At 48.4% G+C, this 21,252-nt stretch overlaps 3 protein-coding genes across 6 annotated transcripts in view; 2 read left to right on the top strand and 1 right to left on the bottom strand.

Annotated features, from left to right (window-relative positions):
- Positions 1 to 104: 104 nt before the first annotated feature.
- TMED6 (transmembrane p24 trafficking protein 6) overlaps positions 105 to 21,252 on the top strand; it is a 328,748-nt gene continuing 307,600 nt past the window's right edge. The window contains exons 1-4 of the mRNA XM_084861164.1: positions 105 to 628; positions 1,982 to 2,108; positions 3,256 to 3,404; positions 4,236 to 5,543. Coding sequence (XP_084717290.1) covers positions 416 to 628; positions 1,982 to 2,108; positions 3,256 to 3,404; positions 4,236 to 4,469 — 723 coding nt within the window. The 5' untranslated portion in view covers positions 105 to 415 and the 3' untranslated portion in view covers positions 4,470 to 5,543. The remainder of the gene's footprint in view (positions 629 to 1,981; positions 2,109 to 3,255; positions 3,405 to 4,235; positions 5,544 to 21,252) is intronic.
- On the bottom strand, positions 635 to 8,392 carry NIP7 (nucleolar pre-rRNA processing protein NIP7). Of its 2 annotated transcripts, none has more exons than XM_084861169.1 (5): positions 8,259 to 8,392; positions 8,039 to 8,125; positions 7,788 to 7,926; positions 6,947 to 7,087; positions 635 to 1,441 (listed from the first exon to the last, which is right to left on the bottom strand). In XM_084861169.1, exons 1-5 carry the CDS (start codon positions 8,312 to 8,314, stop codon positions 1,346 to 1,348), a joined length of 519 nt encoding a protein of 172 aa, XP_084717295.1. In that variant the 5' UTR covers positions 8,315 to 8,392; the 3' UTR covers positions 635 to 1,345. The 2 variants fall into 2 exon arrangements, with proteins under 2 accessions (XP_084717295.1, XP_084717294.1); XM_084861168.1 differs by lacking the exon at positions 635 to 1,441 and adding an exon at positions 6,379 to 6,734.
- On the top strand, positions 8,515 to 18,261 carry COG8 (component of oligomeric golgi complex 8). Of its 3 annotated transcripts, XM_084861058.1 has the most exons (6): positions 8,515 to 8,954; positions 10,566 to 10,773; positions 12,252 to 13,082; positions 14,872 to 15,040; positions 15,747 to 15,932; positions 17,747 to 18,261. In XM_084861058.1, exons 1-6 carry the CDS (start codon positions 8,554 to 8,556, stop codon positions 17,902 to 17,904), a joined length of 1,953 nt encoding a protein of 650 aa, XP_084717184.1. In that variant the 5' UTR covers positions 8,515 to 8,553; the 3' UTR covers positions 17,905 to 18,261. The 3 variants fall into 3 exon arrangements, with proteins under 3 accessions (XP_084717184.1, XP_084717183.1, XP_084717185.1); XM_084861057.1 differs by lacking the exon at positions 17,747 to 18,261 and having other exon boundaries at positions 15,747 to 16,216; XM_084861059.1 differs by lacking the exons at positions 14,872 to 15,040; positions 15,747 to 15,932.

Raw genomic sequence — 21,252 nt, 5'->3', positions numbered from 1 at the left:
TAGCAATTTGATTTGAATAAGATAAAAATCTCCCCAGCCAACTTCTGTCTATACTATTCAGATGACTGTAAATAAACTTACTCAATATTTATCCCCAAGAAGCAAGAACTGAAAAAAGGAAAAAAAAGAGAGACAGCCAAAAGGAAGGATGGAGATAAATCGTAGTAGATTCTACCTCGCCCCCAGGAAGTAGGTTTGGTAAGCCACCAAGTTTTTTTAGGTGGAAGGAAAAACTTCCTGTGACCCATACACGGGGTATCATGCCAGTTCTATTGTGAATATCTATGTGTGGCCCTGAAGCCGCCAGCCCAGGTATGACTTGTGGAGTTAATGATTATCCCAGCAGTTATATAAACTTCCTTGGCTCCACTGGGCTACCGGCAGTTCACCTGCAGAGGAGTCTCCGGGAACCAGCATGTTCCCTTTGCTCATTGGGGCTGGACTGATGGTTCTGAACCTAGTGACCCCTGCCAGGAGCCAGAAAACGGAACCCCTTGGTGGCGCTGGGGACCAGCCACTCTTCCGGGGAGCAGATCGCTATGACTTTGCCATCATGATCCCTCCAGGAGGCGTAGAATGCTTTTGGCAATTTGCCCACCAAAGTGGATACTTCTATTTCAGCTATGAGGTAGGTACCTGGGCTCCTCTGGCCACATGGGAGAATTTTTTTTGTTTCCTTTTGTAAAGTGGGTCAAGTCCTAGACTAACATGAGGTTCTGGTTGTCTTTATTATGCTGTGATTCTCCATCTGTTAATGAAATGGACCTGCAGTTAGATGGAAACCCTTGGATGAATAATCACTAAAACATATGGCTTGGCTTCCCAAACTGGAGGCTATGGCAGTGTGCTCAAAACCAGGAGAGAAACGGGGTGCCTCTTCTGGAGAAACCATCATCACATTTACTCAGATTTGGAGATGAGAAAATAATTTTTAAAATATTAAAATAAGGTGGATTTGGAAAGACACATGGACTTTAGAGAGATTTCAAAAAGACACCAGTTTATGGGACTGGAAGAGCAACATTTAGTCTCCTGCCTTTAGGGGTAATTCTGGCAAACTGAGGGTCACTGGCTCAACATTTCTCTATCGGGCCAGACAGTCCTGTTTGTGTTAAGAAGGTAAATGTTTTCAACCTGCCTGTTCACAGGCCTGGTACTTCAATCCGTCCCACTCAATAGTGCAGTTAGAGGCAGTTCATTCCCTTGGTTTTTCATTTTAGAAACCTTAACTTTCTAATCTGCTCACATAGTAATAGATTCTGTATACTGACCTTACTCCACTGTAACTTCAAGACTTATTTTGCCAAGCTGCTGTGGCTCCAGGAGGTCAGCATTCGATTCCCCGTCAGGGCACATGCCCAGGCCCCATCCCCAGTAGGGGACGTGCAGGAGACGGCCAATAGATGCTTCTCATCATTGATGTTTCTATTTCTCCCCCTCTCTGAAATTTAAAAAATGTTTAAAAAACAAAACAAAAACATCTTAAATGAACTTACCAAAGCTTTTTCTTATCTTTAAATTGTGATAAAAGAGTAGTTATAGTCAGCTCACTGTAGCCTGGGTTTATCAAGACCCAGCGTGGCAGTGAGTGCCTACTGAGTGCCTTATTCGCTAGGAAGCATGAAATAAGCCCAAGTGTGTGAGGACAACACCAGGGAGCTCAAAGCCACACTAGTTCAGTCAAGGCTACAACCAGAATCTTGCACACCAGCCGATGTAGGCCTGCTGTAAGGTCTGCGACATGTCTTTTTTATAGGCGTGCCATCTGCATTTGGGGCAATTCTTTGTTCCTAACATGGCAGGATGTTCATCTTTGCTGTCTCTCCTCACCCCACTGCAACACCATTAACTCAATCCAAATCCCCAGAGGGTGGACAGCACCATCCCTGACTGAGAACCACACAGGATATCAATCTTTCCACTTAACGAGCTTCTTGGTGACATATCAGGGACTGTTCTCCCTCTTCATGTGTCTTGGCAGGTTCAGCGGACACTGGGAATATCACATGACCGGCATATTGCTGCCACTGCACATACCCCACAAGGTTTTCTCATAGAAACCTCTCAGAATGTCCGGGGCCAGATTAACTTCTCTACCCACGAGACAGGTCTGTTTTTATAACTATGGCTATTCTAATAATCGTCTTTTTTTTTTAATTGGGAAAATGATGAAGTATTGAAATTAAGTGGCTAAGATGTGAAAACCCTGGCTTTTTTTGCCTAGGATGGTAAAACAGTAGGAAAAACTTCAGCCTGCAACACCATAAACCAGTTTTCCTGGAGAGCCAGTGGCCAAGTCTCCAGGTGACTAATTACAACTCCAGGGTCCAGAAACTCAATTTTATCTCATCACCCCCAACTAACCAGAATATGGGAAACAGACAGACTCATTAAAGATACAGGATTTCATTTAATAAATTTATTATGGGATGACATCTCTTTCCAGTCATCAGAATACATGACCCAGTTACCAAAAAGCACCCAGAACAAGAGGAAATGCACAGCCATGAAAAATATCCACATCACACAGCAAAGCACTTCTCTAAGTCACCAGCAAAGCCCTACAGCCAGATCGAGCCTGTCCCCACCTGGGACAGCACCAGTCAGCAGCACTCTACCAGCCAGGTGTACAAAAAGATGTTTTTCAAGGAGCATAGACGATCCTTCACTTTGTAGCATTATAAGATATTTAGCATCTTTGGCCCCTCCATGCCAGTAGTGCCTTCCAACCATTTCGATAAATACACTCTCACACACACACAAGGGGAGGCGACCCCAGCTGAAAACCAGCACCAGTTTATGCCCCGAACCATCAGTCCCTGTACAGACCACCTAGCAGTTAATCATTTCTTTCATTCACATCAATTTTTGCCTCGTTTAAGTTTGAGATGGTATCCTCCAGCTCTTAATTTCAACTCAATTTGAGAAATTCCTTGAGATAATAGGTTGAAAAAGGGGAAGGAAACACTAATTTCTCTATCGACCATTAGTAATATCTGCCAAAACATGATTATTATAAGTAATGTTGAGTAAAAGTTTCATGTAAGATCAATAATACCTTAATGAAAAAATGAATAAAGTTTCATGTAAGATCAGTGTAACTTCTACATCAAAAGTTGGATCGCTGTACTTCCTAAGTAAAAAGGTGCTAATTAGCTCACTGACCCCTGGAGAACTGGTTTCTCCACACCTAGAGAGAGAGATCAACAAAGGGTGGGAGACCAAGACTTGGTAATGATCCAGGAATTCCCACAGGTTTTTATCAACTTTGTCTAAAAAATCAGCAAAATCACTTTGGTTCTGTGCAAGTGTACCTCAATTTTGGAGTCTTCTATGAAGAGCCTGAGATAGACCATAAACAGAACGAAAGAAAACAACTGAATAACACTCTGGATGCAATTGAGGTAACTGTTTTGTGGGAAACATCCATGGAAACAGATTTTAAATTTGGAAAAAGATGAAAAATATGGGAGTGATAGTATTTGAGCTGAGAAACCAAACAGGCAAGGGGATTTGTAGCTTTTAGTTTTTATGACTTGTTCTTGTTTTATACTTTTTGGCTCCATAAATGTGCCCATTTTGTACATTTCATATGAGTGAAATTAAGGCTCATCCATATTGTAGCATATATTATTTAATTCCTTTTCATGGCTGAATAATATCCTATTGAATGGATATACCACATTAATTACCCACCCATCAACTGACAGATATTTGCATTGTTTTCATTTTTTTGGTCTATCATGAATAATGCAGCTGTTTTTGTGTAAGTTTTTGTGTAAATGCGGTTTTATTTCTATATAAAGTAGTGTACTGGGTCATATACCGTGTTTCCCCGAAAATAAGATATCCTCCGAAAATAAGACCTAGCATGGAAAGACCTAGCACATCTTTGGGAGCAAAAATTAATATAAGACACTGTCTTATTTTCGGGGAAACAGGGTAGTAATTGACTGAGGAATGGTTGTTTCCCACAATGCCTAAACCACTTTACATCAGGAAATTTCCCCACATCTTCACGCTTGTGAGTGTGAAATGGTATCTTGTGATTTTGAATTGTTTCTAATGTCACTGAGCAACTTTTCAGGTGTTTTTTCAACATTTGTATATCTTCTTTGGAGAAATGTCTATTTAAATCCTTTGTCCACTTTTTATTTTTTAGCTAGAGAGCATCCAGGTGAGGCTAGATGGGGGCAGGGAGGCATCCTTTCCTTATTTCATTGTCTGTCCCACAGGAAAGTACACGAAAGGTACAGAAAAATATCTTTCACATGTGGCGTCATTACAACTTTGCCCGCATGAGGAAAATGGCTGACTTTTTCCTTCTCCAATCAAACTACAACTATGTGAACTGGTGGTCCATGGCCCAGAGCCTTGTGATTGTTCTTTCTGGGGTCCTGCAGCTGTACTTCCTGAAGCGTCTCTTCAATGTCTCAACGACTACTGACACAAACAAGCCAAAATGCTAAGCAAACATAATTACAGCGTGCTGGCTCTTTTCTTCTGGGGCGGAATCTTGTCAAAGCTTTGTTAAATCAGCTTTGTAAAGTTACTGGGGGGGGGGGGGGGGGAATCAATTTATCCTATTAGAAAGTTTTAGTTTACTGCACTCATCTACTGAGGCAAAATGGCAATAAAGGAATAAAAATGTATAAGTTTGGATGTTGCCTATTTCTTTTCTTTTAAAAAAAATATATTTTATTGCTTTTTACAGAGAGAAAGAGAGGGATAGAGAGTTAGAAACATCGATGAGAGAGAAACATCGACCAGCTGCCTCTTGTACACCCACCGGGGATGTGCCCGCAACCAAGGTACATGCCCTTGACCGGAATTGAACCCGGGACCCTTCAGTCCGCAGGCCAACGCTCTATCCACTGAGCCAAACCGGTTTCAGCAAGATGTTGGCTATTTCTAATGTACGCACCAAATGCTACTACCAGTCCCTTAACCTTCACCAAGTCTATTTATTTTTAAAATTTTTTTAAATATATTTTATTGATTTTGTACAGAGAGGAAAGGAGAGAGATAGAGTTAGAAACATTGATGAGAGAGAGCCATCAATCAGCTGCCTCTTGCACACCCCCCACTGGGGATATGCCCGCAACCAAGGTACATGCCCTTGACCGGAATCGAACCCGGGACCCTTCAGTCCCCAAGCTGACGCTCTATCCATTGAGCCAAACTGGTCTCGGCCTATTTTAAGTATTTTTTATTAATTTCAAAGAGAAAGGGAGAGGGAGGGAGGGAGGGAGAGAGAGAGAGAGAGAGAGAGAGAGAGAGAGAGAGAGAGAGAGAAACATCAATGATGAGAGAGAATCAAACCACATCCCACATTGGAGATCCAGCCCACAACCCAAGCATATGCCCTGACTTGGAACCTAACCTTGACCTCCAGGTTCATAGGTCGACACTCAACCACCGAGCCATGCCAGCTGGCCACTAAGTCTATCAGAGGTTAAGAGAACTGGTGAAGAGAGAAGAGTTGAGAAAATGGGTCAAAAAGCATTCTACAATTGGTAGAATGCTTCTTTGTAGTTAAAAATGTTTTATTTTAGAGACGTCACCTTTGGGATTTCAACAGTATAATCATTAGAAAATTTGTTTTATAATATAGGTAGTTTAAAAAATATTTCCCTGTGAAAATACTTTCATTTTTAAAATATTTTAATTCTAAAAATGACTTCAGGAAGCACATGGAAGAATGAAGGCGGTAAATTATTTCAGGATTTCTGATTAGTGCTTTTTGTCCAGTCCGATAAAGTAAGGGAAATGTTTTAGGAAACCAAGGTGATGAAAATAACATTCAACCTGAAATCACCATCCAGGAAAAAGATGCAGAAAACAGCTTGGAAAAACCAAAATAATATAATCAAATTATACTCATTAGATCCTATGCTTAGTAGCAGAAACATTCAGTATATATGCAACATAAAAACAATTCTTACCACTTAGTCAGCACCTCTCATTTGCTAGGCAAATTCTGAAAACCATCCTTAGGTAGATGGTTAAAGCTGTTTTTTGAAACGGAAGAAAATGAAGCTCACTAAAGTTTCAATGACTCATCTAAAACATCGGAGCTGGTAGATATTAGAACTAGGTTTATGATCCAAGTTTTCTTCCACACCACACAGCACTCATCATAAGGAAAACTAGAAGAATAAATTGCTCTTAGTATTTTATCCAAATTTCATTTGTAAAATCCCAGACATGGTCAACTATACTCATACAGCAATATCCACCTTCCAAGTATTAATAAATAAGAAAACCTGTTGTATTCTTACCATGAGCTTGGAAAAGTGTTATCACAGATAACAATAAGCTATTCTTGTCCTCAATTCCAATGATTTAGAATCTTTTACTGAAAATAAGAAGTCCTGATTGAAATATAAAAAACACGATATTCTATTTAGTAACAAACACAAACACCCGAAATGCCATTTTTGACCCATATCTGCTCAGTAAGAATCCAGCCTGCATTTGTCCATATCAAGCTAAGTAGTCCCTGGAGAGATCACAGTGTTGGCCAAATTCAACAAGATGGTGGAGCCTACACAGACACGGGAGACAAAGCTAGGCCCTTCCACACAGCCACAAGTCCTCGCGATGATTTCGTTTTAAGTCAACGTCTCTTCATGTCGCACATATTCCCCAATGTCTGCTTGATGAAATACCACAATCGCCATGGGGTCTACTCTCCTGCAGTCTTGTGTAGACTTTGCTGCCACCCCAAAACCCTGGGATTCAAAAGAAGAGACACTGATTCACTCAAGTCATTCAATAAACACGCACTGAAGGCTGGAAATAACAAAAGACATTAAAAAAAAAAAAAAAAATCACAGTTCTCTGAGAAACTCACACGGTGCTGAGAATTTAGTCTCACAAGCCCACAGGTCGAAAAATACATCTTTCTTGAATAAAATGTAACAGCTACCAAATCTGTACTCACCAAAGGGATGTCTGCCATGGAGTACACCACCACTCCCTGGTACTGAGACGTGTTTTCAGTGATTCGACCCAGCCCAGATTTCAACACGTGATTCCCATACAGGAAGGACTGCTCTGCTCCAGGCTTTATCCACACTTTGTACTACATAAACAGAGAATAAAAATCCCAAAACAAAAACGTTAACAAGCTATATCCCTGCAGATAAGCTAGCAGCTGGATCTAGGATGGATTTTTTTTTTTTAAATATATTTTATTGATTTTTCACAGAGAGGAAGAGAGAGGGATAGAGAGTTAGAAACATCGATGAGAGATGTTTCAATCAATCAGCTGCCTCTTGCACACCCCCTACTGGGGATGTGCCCGCAACCAAGGTACATGCCCTTGCCCGGAATCGAACCCAGGACCTTTCAGTCCGCAGGCCGACGCTCTATCCACTGAGCCAAACCGGTCCCGGCATAGGATGGATTTCTTGAAAGATGTATATTTCCCTCAAATTGTTCATTTCCTAAACAGAACTGCCAGCTTCTTTCCTCCACTCCTATGGATAGTTTAAACGGCTCTTTTTCTGGACCCACTCTGCCCCTCATCACAGCCACCTACTTGCTTTTCGAACTTCAGCTGGGTTTTTGCGCAGGCTTTTCTATTTTGCTGGAGATAATTACAACGGGTGGTCAGGGGACTCCTGTCACGGGGGCCCTCGCCATACCTACAAACCTCTCCACGTGCTGGTGCCGATGCTGGTAGCAGAGAAGCTGCCCAACTCTCTGCGTCCAGATAGAGGTGGCCCTCAACCCTGACCTCCTCCATCCCCAGTGGCCGGCCGGAAACCCACCCCACAAACCTTGGCATAGGGTGCCAGGTAATCCAGAGCTGTGATGTGCAGCCGGAACTTGTGGGTCTTCGTGAATTTCCCGAAGCAGGTTCCCAGCGACACCAGCTTGTCACCGGAGATGTTGGCGGCCAACTTCAAGATCTTTTCACTAAAAGGGCGAGGAAGAAAGAGGTGTCATTATAAGGGCGCGAGTGTGACCCAGACCCCCCCACCCCCACCACCACCACCCGGGTCCGTGCTGCCCGCCGGGCCCTCCTCACCTCACGTAGTACACGCGGTCGTTGTGCAGCCTGAAGCAGTAGGTGCCGTCGGGCCTATCGACCAGCAGCTGAAGGTTCTCCCCGATGCTGCGGACGAGAGGCGCACTGGAGGCCGCGTCCTCACGGCCCGGCCCGGCCCCGGCCCCGGCCCCGCGCCTCACCCCGCCCCCTTCCCTTCCCACCACACGCACACCCTCCTCCGCCCCTCCCGCGCTCTTACTATTTCGCTATCTTCTCAAACATAACGCGAGTCTCCTCTTCAGTCAAAGGCCGCATTTTCCCGCTGTTGGAACACCGGATCCACGTGCCTCAGCCGCCGGAAGAGGAAGTCAGCCGCCAGCCTGCCTCTCTCCCTGACAACCCCCAAAGCCCGCTTCCCATTGGTTCCCCCCACGCCAGCGCCGCCCAATCAGAAACCGTCAAGGCGGCACGTGCGCCCCCGCGACTTCCGGTCCTAGACTCGGCGTCAGCGCCCTCTCTGGGCCGGAAGGGGAAGTGACGTTGCTGCCGGGAAGATGGCGGCGATGGAGGCAATCCCGTCCTCCGCGATGGCTCCCGCCACCGCCACCGCCACCGCCACCGCAGCGGCTGTCGGGGAGGTGGAGGATGAAGGGCTCCTGGCGTCGTTGTTCCGGGATCGCTTCCCGGAGGCCCAGTGGCGGGAACGGCCCGACGTGGGCCGCTACCTCCGGGAGCTGAGCGGCTCCGGGCTGGAGCGGCTGCGGCGCGAGCCCGAGCGCCTGGCGGAGGAGCGCGCCCAGCTGCTGCAGCAGACGCGCGACCTGGCCTTCGCCAACTACAAGACCTTCATCCGCGGCGCCGAGTGCACCGAGCGCATCCACCGCCTGTTCGGCGACGTGGAGGCGTCGGTGGGCCGCCTGCTCGACCGCTTGCCCAGCTTCCAGCAGAGCTGCAGGTGCGGTGGGCGGTGCCAGAGGGGCTTTTAAACAACTGCAATGGTGACATTTCCTATGGTGGATATAGCACACAGTTAACGTAGCGCCTACATGTCCCAGGCTCTCCGAGCACTTCATTATTTTTAAATATATATATATTGATTGATTGATTTTTTTACAGAGAGGAAGGGAGAGAGAGAGAAACATCAATGACAGAGAAACGTCAATCAGCTGCCCCCTGCACCCTCCCCACTAGGGGTGTGCCCACAACCAAGGTACCTGCCCTTGACCGGAATCAAATTCCTGGGATTCGCCGCTCTATCCGCTGAGCCAAACCGGTTAGTGCTCTCCCAGCACTTTATTAATTCATTTAACATTCACAACAGTCTCCGAGGTAGGTACTGTGTTCCCCTTTTTATGTATGAGGAAGTTGAGACACAGAATTTCGTGATTGTCCAAGGGCCCAGCCGTTAAGTTTACTAGTCAAAACGAACCTAGCAGCACATCCCTCCCTCAGAGGGTTGTGTGAGCAATAAACGAAGAGAATCCATGCAAAACAGAAAGAGTTGGGCCCTGACATACTTAACTATCAACAATTGGCAGCTTACTAGATAGGCATATTTATGTAAATATACATAAACACACCTATAGACACAACGCATACAACTCCACCAGAAGTCTTCTGCTCCAAAACTTTCATTGATAGGAAACTGACAAGGAAATCCTACCATTTGGGGTTGGCAAAAATTTATTTTTAAAAATTCCTTGTTTTTGAGTCATATTCTGCTTTTTTAGACCCTCAATCCATTATCCCTAATTCTGCCTTCCAGCCTTTCATGATAAATGCTTTTAAATGTTCTTTTGAATCTTTGGCTAATTGACAATAGCTTTTGTACCCTTCTACCCACCCCAAAACAGATAGGGGACTTCATAAAACGGATCTCTGCCATTTTTTTTTTAAATGAAAGATTAAACTTTTTAAAAATATATATTTTATTGATTTTTCACAGAGAGGAAGAGAGAGGGATAGAGAGTTAGAAACATCGATGAGAGAGAATCATCAATCAGCTGCCTCTTGCACACCCCCTACTGGGGATGTGCCAGCAACCAAGGTACATGCCCTTGCCTGGAATCAAACCAGGGACCTTTCAGTCCGCAGGCCTACGCTCTATCCACTGAGCCAAACCGGTCCTGGCGGATCTCTGCCATTATGCAGAAGAAATGGAAACTTGTGGGAACCAAGGTTAACAACAGCATAGGAATAGATTGAGCTGTTATTAAAGGAACATTTAGTCTGAGTCAGGTTCTGTGTTAAATACTTTACACACATCATCTCATTTAATCCTCACATCCTTAATTATTATTTTACCAACGAAACAGTTAGGAAAGCCTAGCTACCTTGCCACAGCTAGTTAAGTGGCAGATCTGGGTTCATTTGCTAGTTGTGTGGTCTTGGACAGGTCGCTTAACCCGAGATTAAAGTTTCTTCAAGGGTACTTACCTCATAATTTGGTTTGAAGATTAGATCAAACCGGCCCGCCTAGTGCCCAGTTCACAGCAAATGCTGACTAATTGCAATCAAGGTTTGGGTGCGGAGCAGGGAGCAACCAACGTTCTCCCGATTGCCCCAGGAGCTTTGTGAAGGAGGCCGAGGAGATCAGCGCCAGCCGCCGGATGAACACCCTGACCCTGAACCGGCACACGGAAATCCTGGAGATCTTAGAGATTCCCCAGCTCATGGACACCTGCGTCCGGAACAGCTACTACGAGGAGGCCCTGGAGCTCGCAGCCTACGTCCGCCGACTGGAGAAGAAGTACTCCTCCATCCCCGTCATCCAGGTAGCCCGCCTCCCCCAGCAGAGGGGACTCACACGGATGTTCTTGTGACCAGTAATTCCGTGGTCATCGCTGAACCTTTAGGCAGAAACTTTTTTTTTACTTTTTTTTTTTTTATTCTGTATTACTGCTTTTAATATATTTTATTGATTTTGTACAGAGAGGAAGGGAGAGAGATAGAGAGTTTTAGAAACATCGATGAGAGACAGTCATCGATCAGCTGCCTCTTGCACACCCCCTACTGGGGATGTGCCCGCAACCAAGGTGCATGCCCTTGACTGGAATCGAACCCGGGACCTTTCAGTCCCCAAGCCGACGCTCTATCCATTGAGCCATACCGGTTTCGGCTAGGCAGAAACTTTATATGTTTCACATCAGTTGCTGCCAGCCAACCAGCCAGGCTGGAACACAAACATACATTCACTCATTTATTCAACTGAGAAATAGGAGCCCGTGTGCCAGGCACTCGCTGATCTAGGGGCTGGGTGTGCAATGTGAACAAAGCAAATGAGGCCCTGGCTCTCATGAGCGGAAGCTGATAGTTGGCAAATGAACAGGTAAACAATAGGCTCCGTTTAGACAGCGACTGTCTAGAGAAAGCCCAGGGGATGGGATGGAAGGAGACCAGGGTGAGTTACTCTCGGGCCGTGGTTCTTAACCTTTCTAATGCCGCTGCCTTTTCATACAGGTGACCCCCAGCCATAAAATTATTTTCGTTGCTACTTCATAGCTGTAATTTTGCTACTGCTAATGAATCGTCATGCAAGTATCTGTGTTTTCCGATGTCTTTAGGCTCTACAGCAGCGGTTCTCAACCTGAGGGCCGTGACAGGGTCGCCCAAGGCCATCGTGAGGTCACCACAACATCAGAAAGTGTATTAAAGGGTCGCGGCGTCAGAAAGGTTGAAAACCATGGCTCTGGGGAGAGTGGTCAGGAAAGGCTCTTCTGGAGAGAGAACATGTAAGCTCAGACCCAGATCAGAAGGACCCAGCCGCGCGTAGATGTGAGGGGAGAGAGCAAACCAGAACGTGGAAAGAACAAGCACAGCAGGCTGAGGAGGGAAGTTGGAGTGTTAAAAAATACAGAGACAGCCCAGCCAGGGGAGCCCAGTGATGGAGCGTTGACTTACGAACTAGGAGGTCACAGTTCGATTCCCAGACAGAACACATGCCCAGGTTTCGGGCTCGGTCCCTGGTTGATGGCATCCAAGAGGCAGCTAATTGATGATTCTCCCTCATCATTGATATTTCTGTCGCTCCCTCTCCCTTCGTCTCTGAAATCAATAAAAATGCATTTTAAAAAAATACAAAGACAGCCGGTGGGACTGGACTGCAGTGAGCAAGGGGAGAGCATGAGGGGGCCGGTGAGGTAGGGCCATGGGGACCCAGTCTGGGTCGGTTTTAGGAAATCTACTTCCTATGTTAGGAAAGCAGGGGGAGTATTCGGGGTTAGTGGTGTGACTCGCCCCTCCGCGTTGCCAGGGCATCGTGAACGAGGTGCGCCAGTCCATGCAGCTGATGCTGAGCCAGCTGATCCAGCAGCTGCGGACCAGCATCCAGCTCCCCGCCTGCCTGCGCGTCATCGGCTTCCTGCGGCGCATGGGCATCTTCACGGAGGCCGAGCTGCGGGTGAAGTTCCTTCAGGCCCGAGACGCTTGGCTCCGTTCCATCCTGGCCGCCATCCCCAACGACGACCCCTACTTCCACATCACAAAGACCATTGAGGCCTGCCGCGTCCACCTGTTTGATATCATCACCCAGTACCGCGCCATCTTCTCGGACGAGGACCCGCTGCTGTGCCCCGGCCCGGGGGAGCGCACCGTGAACGAGGGCGCCATCTTCCACGGCTGGGTCCTGCAGAAGGTCTCTCAGTTCCTGCAGGTGCTGGAGGCCGACCTCCACCGCGGGATCGGCGGCCGCCTGGACTCGCTGCTGGGCCAGTGCATGTACTTCGGGCTGTCCTTCAGCCGGGTGGGGGCCGACTTCCGGGGCCAGCTGGCTCCCGTCTTCCAGCAGGTCGCCATCAGCACTTTCCGGAAGGCGATCCAGGAGGCGGTGGAGAAGTTCCAGGATGAGATGAACTCCTACACCCTCATCTCGGCTCCGGCCATTCTGGGCAGCAGCAGCAGCCTGCCTGCCGCGGTGCCCGTGACTCAGCCGGGGACCCTGCAGCCGCCCATGGTGCTCCTGGACTTCCCACCCCTGGCCTGCTTCCTCAACAACATCCTGGTCGCCTTCAACGACCTGCGCCTCTGCTGCCCCATAGCCCTGGCGCAGGACGTGACCAGGGTCCTGGAGGACGCCCTGGCCAAGGTGAGCACATGCCGTCGGCTCTCTGTTGGAACCTTCTTTGGTGACAGAAGACCAGGCTTTGGTAATAAACCAGTCCGCATGGCGGTGGTGACTGCTGACTTAGAGAGGCTTGGTGTGGCTCTGGGGGTTTGTAATGGCTGAACCATTCTTAGCCAGTTAGTCCCCCTTCATGGAACCTACAACAGCCCATGGAGAGGTGAACCTGTAGTCACGATTCTGTGATGTATTTGCTTTCCGTGGCTGAGTAACGAACTCCCACCCTCATTGGTCACTCCCAGTTTGTGTGGAGCAGGAGGCCAGGCGCAGTGTCTGGCTCTTTGACTCTTCAGGGTCAGTGGAAGAGTATCTCCTGCACAAACCTCTCTTAGGGAAGTCGTCAGCCCTCTCGTAAAAGGCCCATTTGATTAAATCCGGCCCACTTTCGGTTAATTCAGTCACTCGATTAGGGTCTTTCATTGCAACTGCAAAATTCTTCACCTTGGCCATATTCTTTTTCTTTCAATTTACTGGGGTGAGACTGGATAACAAAATTACACAGGCTTTAGGTGCACAGTTCCACAACACATTATCTGTATGCCGTGTGTGTGTGTGTGTGTGTGTGTGTGTGTGTGTGTGTTTGCGCGTGTCACCCCACGTCACCATTTCCCCCCATACCCTGCTCTACCACCTTAGCCATTTGCTATTGGTTAGAAATAAGCCACAGATTCTGCCTGCAACTAAGGGGAGGGGATTACACAAAGAAGTGGATTCAAGGGGATAGAAATGACACACAAACTATCTTAGAATTCTGCCTAAAACAAGTAATGCTCTTGCTACTGTAATATCCTAGTATGCTGCACTTTTTTTTTTTTTTTTTTTTCTGAGAGAGAAACATCAATCAGTTGCCTCTTATACACACCCCGGCCAGGGACTGAACCCAAAACCTGGTTATATGCCCTGACTGGAATCAAATCCGCCACCTTTCGGTGTAAGGGATGCCGATCAAACCTACTGAGCCACACCGGCTAGCACATTTAGAGTCAGTGAAATTCAAATAATAGTAATTCACTAATATTTATATAGAACTCACTCCATGCCAAATAGCATTCATCATACTTTGCACATATTTAGATTTGATCCTCTAAATTCTATGAGGTAGGAGGTCTGTTGTTGAGGAAACTGAGGAAGGGAAGGAAAGAAAAGGGATGAGGAAACTGAGGACCAGAAGGTATGGAGGGCTTTCCAGGTAAGTAATCAGTTGGAAGTCACAGAACCAGTAAGTGGCATAGCTAGGACTTGAACCAGGGCATCTAGCACCAGAGTCTTGTTAATCCTGTTAGCATGTCACCTGTCTGTAATGGCGAGTCGGCTGCTCTGTTCTTTGTATCTGGAACTTCTTTCCAGCTCTGTTTCCTTCTTCCTTTACAGTTTCCTAGTGACCTAGCTTCCTGGCCTTACTCAGTAAAACCCTTTTATAATTTTTTTGCTTTATTTTCCTGGATCCAACATAGTTCTGGACAGTCTCCCATGGGAGTCAAGAACCAGGTATTCTTCTTCCACTGGAACAAGCGACGGTGATGAAACAAGTTGGTTCAGAAAGACAGCAGTGAAATGACATAGTTGTGAAAAGTGATCACACTTCTGAATTCAAACAAAGTAGTACTATCACGTACCGTTTGGAACAGCTTTCTTCACGAAAACGGAGGCTGCACGTTTGTGCTTAGTTTCATGCACTGCTGATAGTGGCAGGCTGCTCTCATGGAGGGTGTGGTAGACCAATGCTGTGACTGACGGTGCCTCTGTCTCCTAGGTAACCAGAGTGATCCTGGGCTTCCATCGCGCCGAAGAGGCTGCCTTCACCAGTGGGGAGCGGGAGCTTTTCATCCAGTTCTGCACTGTCTTCCTGGAGGACCTCGTTCCTTATTTAAACCGCTGTCTCCAAGTCCTTTTCCCACCAGCTCAGATAGCACAGACATTAGGTAAGAGAAAGGGGAGAGGATTTTAAAAACTACTTGGTCGATCTTATTCACATACTAATTCATTCACCTACTTCTGAAATTTTAGTGAATGTACAGAAGTGTACAACCATTACCACCATTCAGTTTCAGAACATTTCCATCGCCCCCAAAAGATCCCTCATGCCCAGTGCAGTCATTCCCCAGCAACCACGAATGTACTTACTGATGCAACAGACTTGCCTTTCTGAACATTTCATATAAATGGTATCATACAATGTATATATGTGGCTAAGTGGAAGAAGCTAATCACAAAAGAACCAGATATTGTATGATTTTCCAGTGTGCCTTCACTTCCCTGTACCCACTCTCTCTGCCCCTGGGATGGTTGCAGGGGAGGAGGAGGCAGAACGTCCCAAAGGGCAGTGGGCCACTAATCACACCAGGCAATGGGGCTGCTCACCACTTCCCCCCAGCTTTTCTCTTGGGCCTGTCACAGAGAAGCCAGTGCTTGCCCACTGAGGTTCTCTTGACCCTCACTCCATCCGCCCTGCGCTGTGCTGTGCAGATTACCTTCAAAGCCTGGCTTTACTGTATACGCCCCCCCAGGCCACAAAATGATGGTTCACTATATTGAAATATGGTTATTGTGACTGTGACTTCATGTGACATATCAGTATTTACATTTATTAAACGTTTTTTCTTTTACTTTGCCTACCATCCGGGTCAGGCATTCCTCCCACTCAGCTCTCCAAGTACGGAAACCTCGGGCATGTCAACGTCAGCATCGTCCAGGAGCCTCTCGCCTTCATCCTGCCGAAGAAAGAGACGGTCTTCTGTCTGGATGACAGGGAGCCAGTGCCAGAGCTCACAGCTCCAGCTCCAGGTCCAGCAGCAGCTGCAGCTCCAGAACCAGAACTCCCAGCCGAGGAGTCAAGCCTCGAGCACATCACTCCGGCCTTCCCTGAGGAGGGGCACGAGCAGGTTGAATCAGGCGAGCCACTGCAAGCAGATGTGCCCAGTGAGAGCATTTAACGAGGTTCCCTGCTCCCAGAACCAGACTCAGCACCCAGGGCCTGGAGGCTTATTGCAGCGCCCGTCCGGACAGCCCCAGGGGAGAGAAAATGAAAGGGGGAACCTCTTAGTAACTTCTCTTATACCATAAGAAATGAAGTAAAATAATAAAGCTGATTATCGCCACCGAGAAGCAGACAGCATTCTGTGGGCAGGAAGGCGCGCGGGAACTACGATTCCCAGCGTCCCTGGCGGCTGGAGGGCTTGGCTACGGAGGCCGAAAGGGGAAAGCGTAAGGGCGGGCCGCTCTTCTGGAGCGCACCATGGGCCGCCTGGGGGCCGGGCTGCTGCTGGGGTCACTGCGGGCTCGCTGCCTCGCGGGGCCAGCCCTGCCGTGGGCGGAGGAGCTGGCGGTCGGAGCCCGGGCTTGCAGTTCCACGCGCCCCGGCGGTGGCCTCGAGGGGCCGCCGCGCCAGCGCTCCTACTGGTGCTACCTGCGGCGTCTGGTGCTGGGAGCGCCCAGGCCGCCATACCCGCACGTGTGCCAGGTCGGAGACCCGGCGCTGCGGGCCGTGGCAGCCCCGGTAGAGCCGGCGCAGCTGGCGGGACCTGAGCTGCAGCGGCTGGTGCAGCGGCTGGTGCAGGTGATGCGGCAGCGGCACTGCGTGGGCCTGAGCGCGCCGCAGCTCGGGGTGCCGCTGCAGGTGCTGGCGCTGGAGTTCCCCGAGGCGCTCTTCCGCGCCTGCGCGCCGCGCCTGCGCGAGGCCCGCCAGATGGAGCCCTTCCCGCTGCGCGTGTTCGTGAACCCCCGCCTGCGGGTGCTGGACAGCCGCCTGGTCACCTTCCCCGAGGGCTGCGAGAGCGTCGCCGGCTTCCTGGCCCACGTGCCCCGCTTCCAGGCCGTGCAGATCTCAGGTGCGGGAGGGCAGGGACCCCGGGGCGGCCGGGGGAGCGCTTGTGTCTCTTCTGCGGCCTCGGATCCCAGGAAAGTTTCTGTAAAACTCCAAGTGCAGACACGTGGATGGCCGATCAGCGGAACCTTCCTGCGAGAACAGAGGACAGGACCTGGGAGTTGACGGCACTCAGGACTAACAGACTGGGGCAGACAGCTCAAGTGGAAGAGACGGGGTGAGAGGTCAGGAGGGGGGTTGTTAGGCTGGCCCTCTGCTCTATGCCCTCGCCCACTCTGTCTGCCCCCAAATTAGCTGTCCGTCATGGTGGAGCGGGAGAAATGGGACCTCTTTTGCCCTGCCCAGCCCAGGGTGAAGGTGACACGCCATTCCCGGGCTGTCATACCAGGATGTTGTGTGGAATGTGGTTCTTTGCTGGGGTTGTGATGATGGTTCCTCTTGAGCAGGCCACTTGGTCCATGAGGGTCAGGAAGTCAGTGGTCTCCCTGATTTTATGTTGCACCAAGCTAGAATGCTTTGTTAGGAATTGAATGCGAGCAGCAATACTTCAGAAGTGGGAGGAGTGTTCAGGGGAGAAGCATCTTATTAGGAAGATCGTATAGTAAGCCCAGCAACTTAACTGAACTAAGTCGACTACTTGGTAATTGGCATTGGGGCATCTTTTCTAGGAGGAGAAGAGGTGCTGAGTTCCCTTTTGATGCTGCCTCTTGCAAAGAGGAACATCCAGGGGCCAGGCAAGGTGGTAAGGAGGTGGAGAATGACGCAGTTCAGCATGTCCTCACCCAGACTGTAACTTCCTTTGCAGGGCTGGACCCCAGAGGAGAGCAGGTGGTGTGGCAGGCCAGTGGGTGGGCAGCACGCATCATCCAGCACGAGATGGACCACTTGCAGGGCTGCCTGTTCATTGACAAAATGGATAGCAAGACGTTTACGAACATCCGCTGGATGGAGGTGAATGACTAAACCTTTCCTGAGGATCCTGAAAACCAGGACACAGACACTTCGGCTTTGAGCCAGGTTGTCTTACTTGGCATTGGCTTGGCTCCGACAGAAAACAATGGACTTCTGAAACATGCCAGACTGAGTTGGAGGAAGATGGTAAAAACGATTGTGCCCTAGCTGGTTTGGCTCAATGGAGAGAGCATCAGACTGCGGATTGAAGGGTCCCAGGTTTGATTCCGGCCGAGGGCACATTCCTGGGTTGTGGGCTTGATCCCTAGTAGGGGGCATGCAGGAGGCAGCTGATCAACGATTCTCATCATTTGTGTTTCTTTCTCTCCCTCTCCCTTCCTCTCTAAAATCAATAAAATAGCCGAAACCGGTTTGGCTCAGTGGATATCGAGTGTCGGTCTGCAGACTGAGGGATCCCAGGTCGATTCCGGTCAAGGGCATGTACCTTGGTTGCGGGCACGTCCCCATTGGGGAGTGTGCAGGAGGCAGCTGATTGATGATTCTCTCACATCGATGTTTCTAACTCTCTATCCCTCTCTCTTCCTCTCTGTAAAAAATCAATAAAATATATTTTAAAAAATAAAATATTTTTAAAAATTGCTCCAGGTTGAGCTATAAAATACTGCCTTTAACTTGAGAAGAAAACTAAAAAGAATGGACATTTCCTGATAATTTTGTATGGAGGATGGGGGGGGGCCCCGGCAATAACCACTCTCAGTAGACATGACTTTGTAAGACCTGTGCCATCTATTCCCAAAGCCAAGATTTGCTAATAAATGCAGTTCCAGAATATCTAAAAGCTGTGTGTAAAATGCAGATTAAGGCCGTGATTGACTTTATTTACCAAATTCTTATTTTACAAGGGATTTGTGTGTCTTACCTCAAGTCCTTTGCCCTGGACACCAGTGTGCTTGTGGAAGTAAAACACAGGACAGAATGGCCCCAGTACATGGAAATGTTTACTGAGAATCCTATATAATAAAACCCTAATATGCAAAATGACCAAACCACAAAAAGACCAGTCACTATGACACACACTGACCACCAGGGGGCAGATGCTCAATGCAAAAGCTGCCCCAGTGATCAATGTGCTCCCGTGGAGGACCACCTGCCCAGCCCGAAGCCAGGCTCACAGCTGGCGAGCACAGCAGGAGCGCTAAGGACTCCTGGGGGATGTCCCACTGCAAGAGGGCACCGCTTGGGCTGAGGGACCCATCCCCCCCCCCCCCACAGTGCACAAATGTGGTGCACCGGGCCTCTAGGATCAGAATAAATGAGTACCCACGCACATTAACACATTCAGAGAGTTTAGGTTCCCACTTTCGCCTTTCGCCTTTAGCAGACCCGGGGAGGATTTTTCTGCTGAGGTTGCTTGGGCGGCTGGTACTTTGGTACCTGGCTTGTTCTGTGGGGGGAGGCCAATACCCCTTTTCCCATCACAATTTGAGTAGAAAGACCTTGGGCTTCCTGGTCAACACACTTATTTTGGAAAAATAAATTAGCATCACGGTGACTGACCAGGGTTTAACCGTAAGCTGTTGTCAGAGGTGAGGAATTGGTTTCTTTAGGTTGGCTTACCTCATTTTTATGTTGTTTTGCATTGTTAATACTCTTACCAAAGTCCTCAAAGTCCAAGTACCCATGTAGTAAGAAGTCCATGTTTTAGAGCAGGGGTCCTCAAACTTTTTAAAGTGGGGGCCAGATCACGGTCCCTCAGAGAGCTGGAGGGCCGGACTATATGAACTACTAATCCCTACTGTAACACCTTGGCTGCGCTCACTGCCCAAAAAACCTGGCAGGCAGGATCAGACTCCCCTGGGGGCTGCATGTGGCCCGAGGGCCGTAGTTTGAAGACCCCTGTTTTAGAGAGAACGAATTTTAAACAGCAGTTAATCAAACGAGCCCTCCTTTCAGAACTCTCCTCTAAGCTTTTTCTAAAGAGGCTGAGTCTGGGGGGCCTATAAGTGAACTGGCTCTCTGCGCACTAAACTCTGGAAGGAACAGGACTTAGCACTATCCGAGGTGAAGTCAGGCCCTCAGCCATTGGGAAGTCTGTAGAAAGCTCTCATTAACATTGAGAACATGTGTCCTTAGAAAACTAGAATTCAGTGACCCCTTTTCCCTCAGACAATGCTCGGAGACTCCTGCAGGGTGGCCTCAGAACATTCTGGGCCCTGGCCAGGTAGCTCTATTGATTAGAGCAACATCCTGATACTTCAAAGTTGCTGGTTCCATCTCTGGTCAGGGCACATACAAGAAGCAACCAATGAATGCATAAATAAGTGGAACAACAAATCAAAGCTTCTCTTTCCTCCTTCCTCTCTCTCAAATTAATTTTAAACACAGACACACACACACACACACCATTCCGATGCCTCCTTACAGAGCTCTGAGGTTGACAGTCCTTAGTAAGGCCTCTGTAGTGTAGATCTGTAGCATCTGACTTCAGCTCCCTGATGCAAATGGCTGCTCAGAGTGGACCTTGGAGAAACCATGAGACCATCTCTGTTGCTGACAATATATGAGATTTCCTGTTCTGACCAAATCCACAGAGGAGGAAGGATTTGGTCTCCTGGTTAAGACACTACAACCCAAAGGCAAATCCTTGCATTTCCACATTTCCAATGAAGAAAATCTCCTGCACCCGAGGCAGATGTATTCGCCACAAAAACCACACACACAAATCGGCATCTGGAGCCGAGTTTTAGAAATCAACTTGCACAGTGAAAGCCAGTGTAGGCAGAAGGGTCAGGACAGAGTGCCAGGCGGGGAAGACGTGGGTTTCAGAGGGAGCTTTTAGGGAAGTTCCTCTGCACGCATCCGCCATGACTAACAGAGACCGCGAGGCCACGGTGTCAGTCTGAGTTCAGCCTCGGGGGGCGTCTGAAAGCTGTGACCACAGCTAAGAGGATGACCCCTGTGACTGTCCAGGTGTTTAGCAGAGGAAATGAGGAAGCAGGTTTAAAAAAAGGCAGGGGTACAAGGACCTTCTGATTCAAGTAAAGATAATGGAGGTAGAGTAATAAAATACGAGTAATCACCAAGTTAAAATAAAACAGTCCTGGCAGGGGGCTTATCCTGGCTTCTAGTCCAGCATTTACAAACGTAACTGGTGGCTGAGGGCACATAACTAACCAAGAAGTACACATGTGGGAACTCCAGAGCAAGCAACAAAAATTCCGGTCACAGTTGCTGCCTAAGTGTCATCCGAGGTCAGGCCGGGGGCGCTCCAGGTAACGAGGATAACCCATTAGCAACGGAGTGGAGCGCCAAGCCCACGCCTTCGAGAAACATGAAAATGCGTTAAGAAGGCTCAATTCAGCAGACACTTTAAGAAATTAGCCGGAGGGGTTGGGGAGG

This window comes from Pipistrellus hanaki (assembly GCF_964339955.1).
Source record: "Pipistrellus hanaki genome assembly, chromosome: 15".
In the NCBI taxonomy this organism is placed as follows: Eukaryota; Metazoa; Chordata; class Mammalia; order Chiroptera; family Vespertilionidae; genus Pipistrellus; species Pipistrellus hanaki.
The sequence above is the reverse complement of the archived record's forward strand: the minus strand, read 5'-3'. Positions and strand labels throughout refer to the sequence as shown.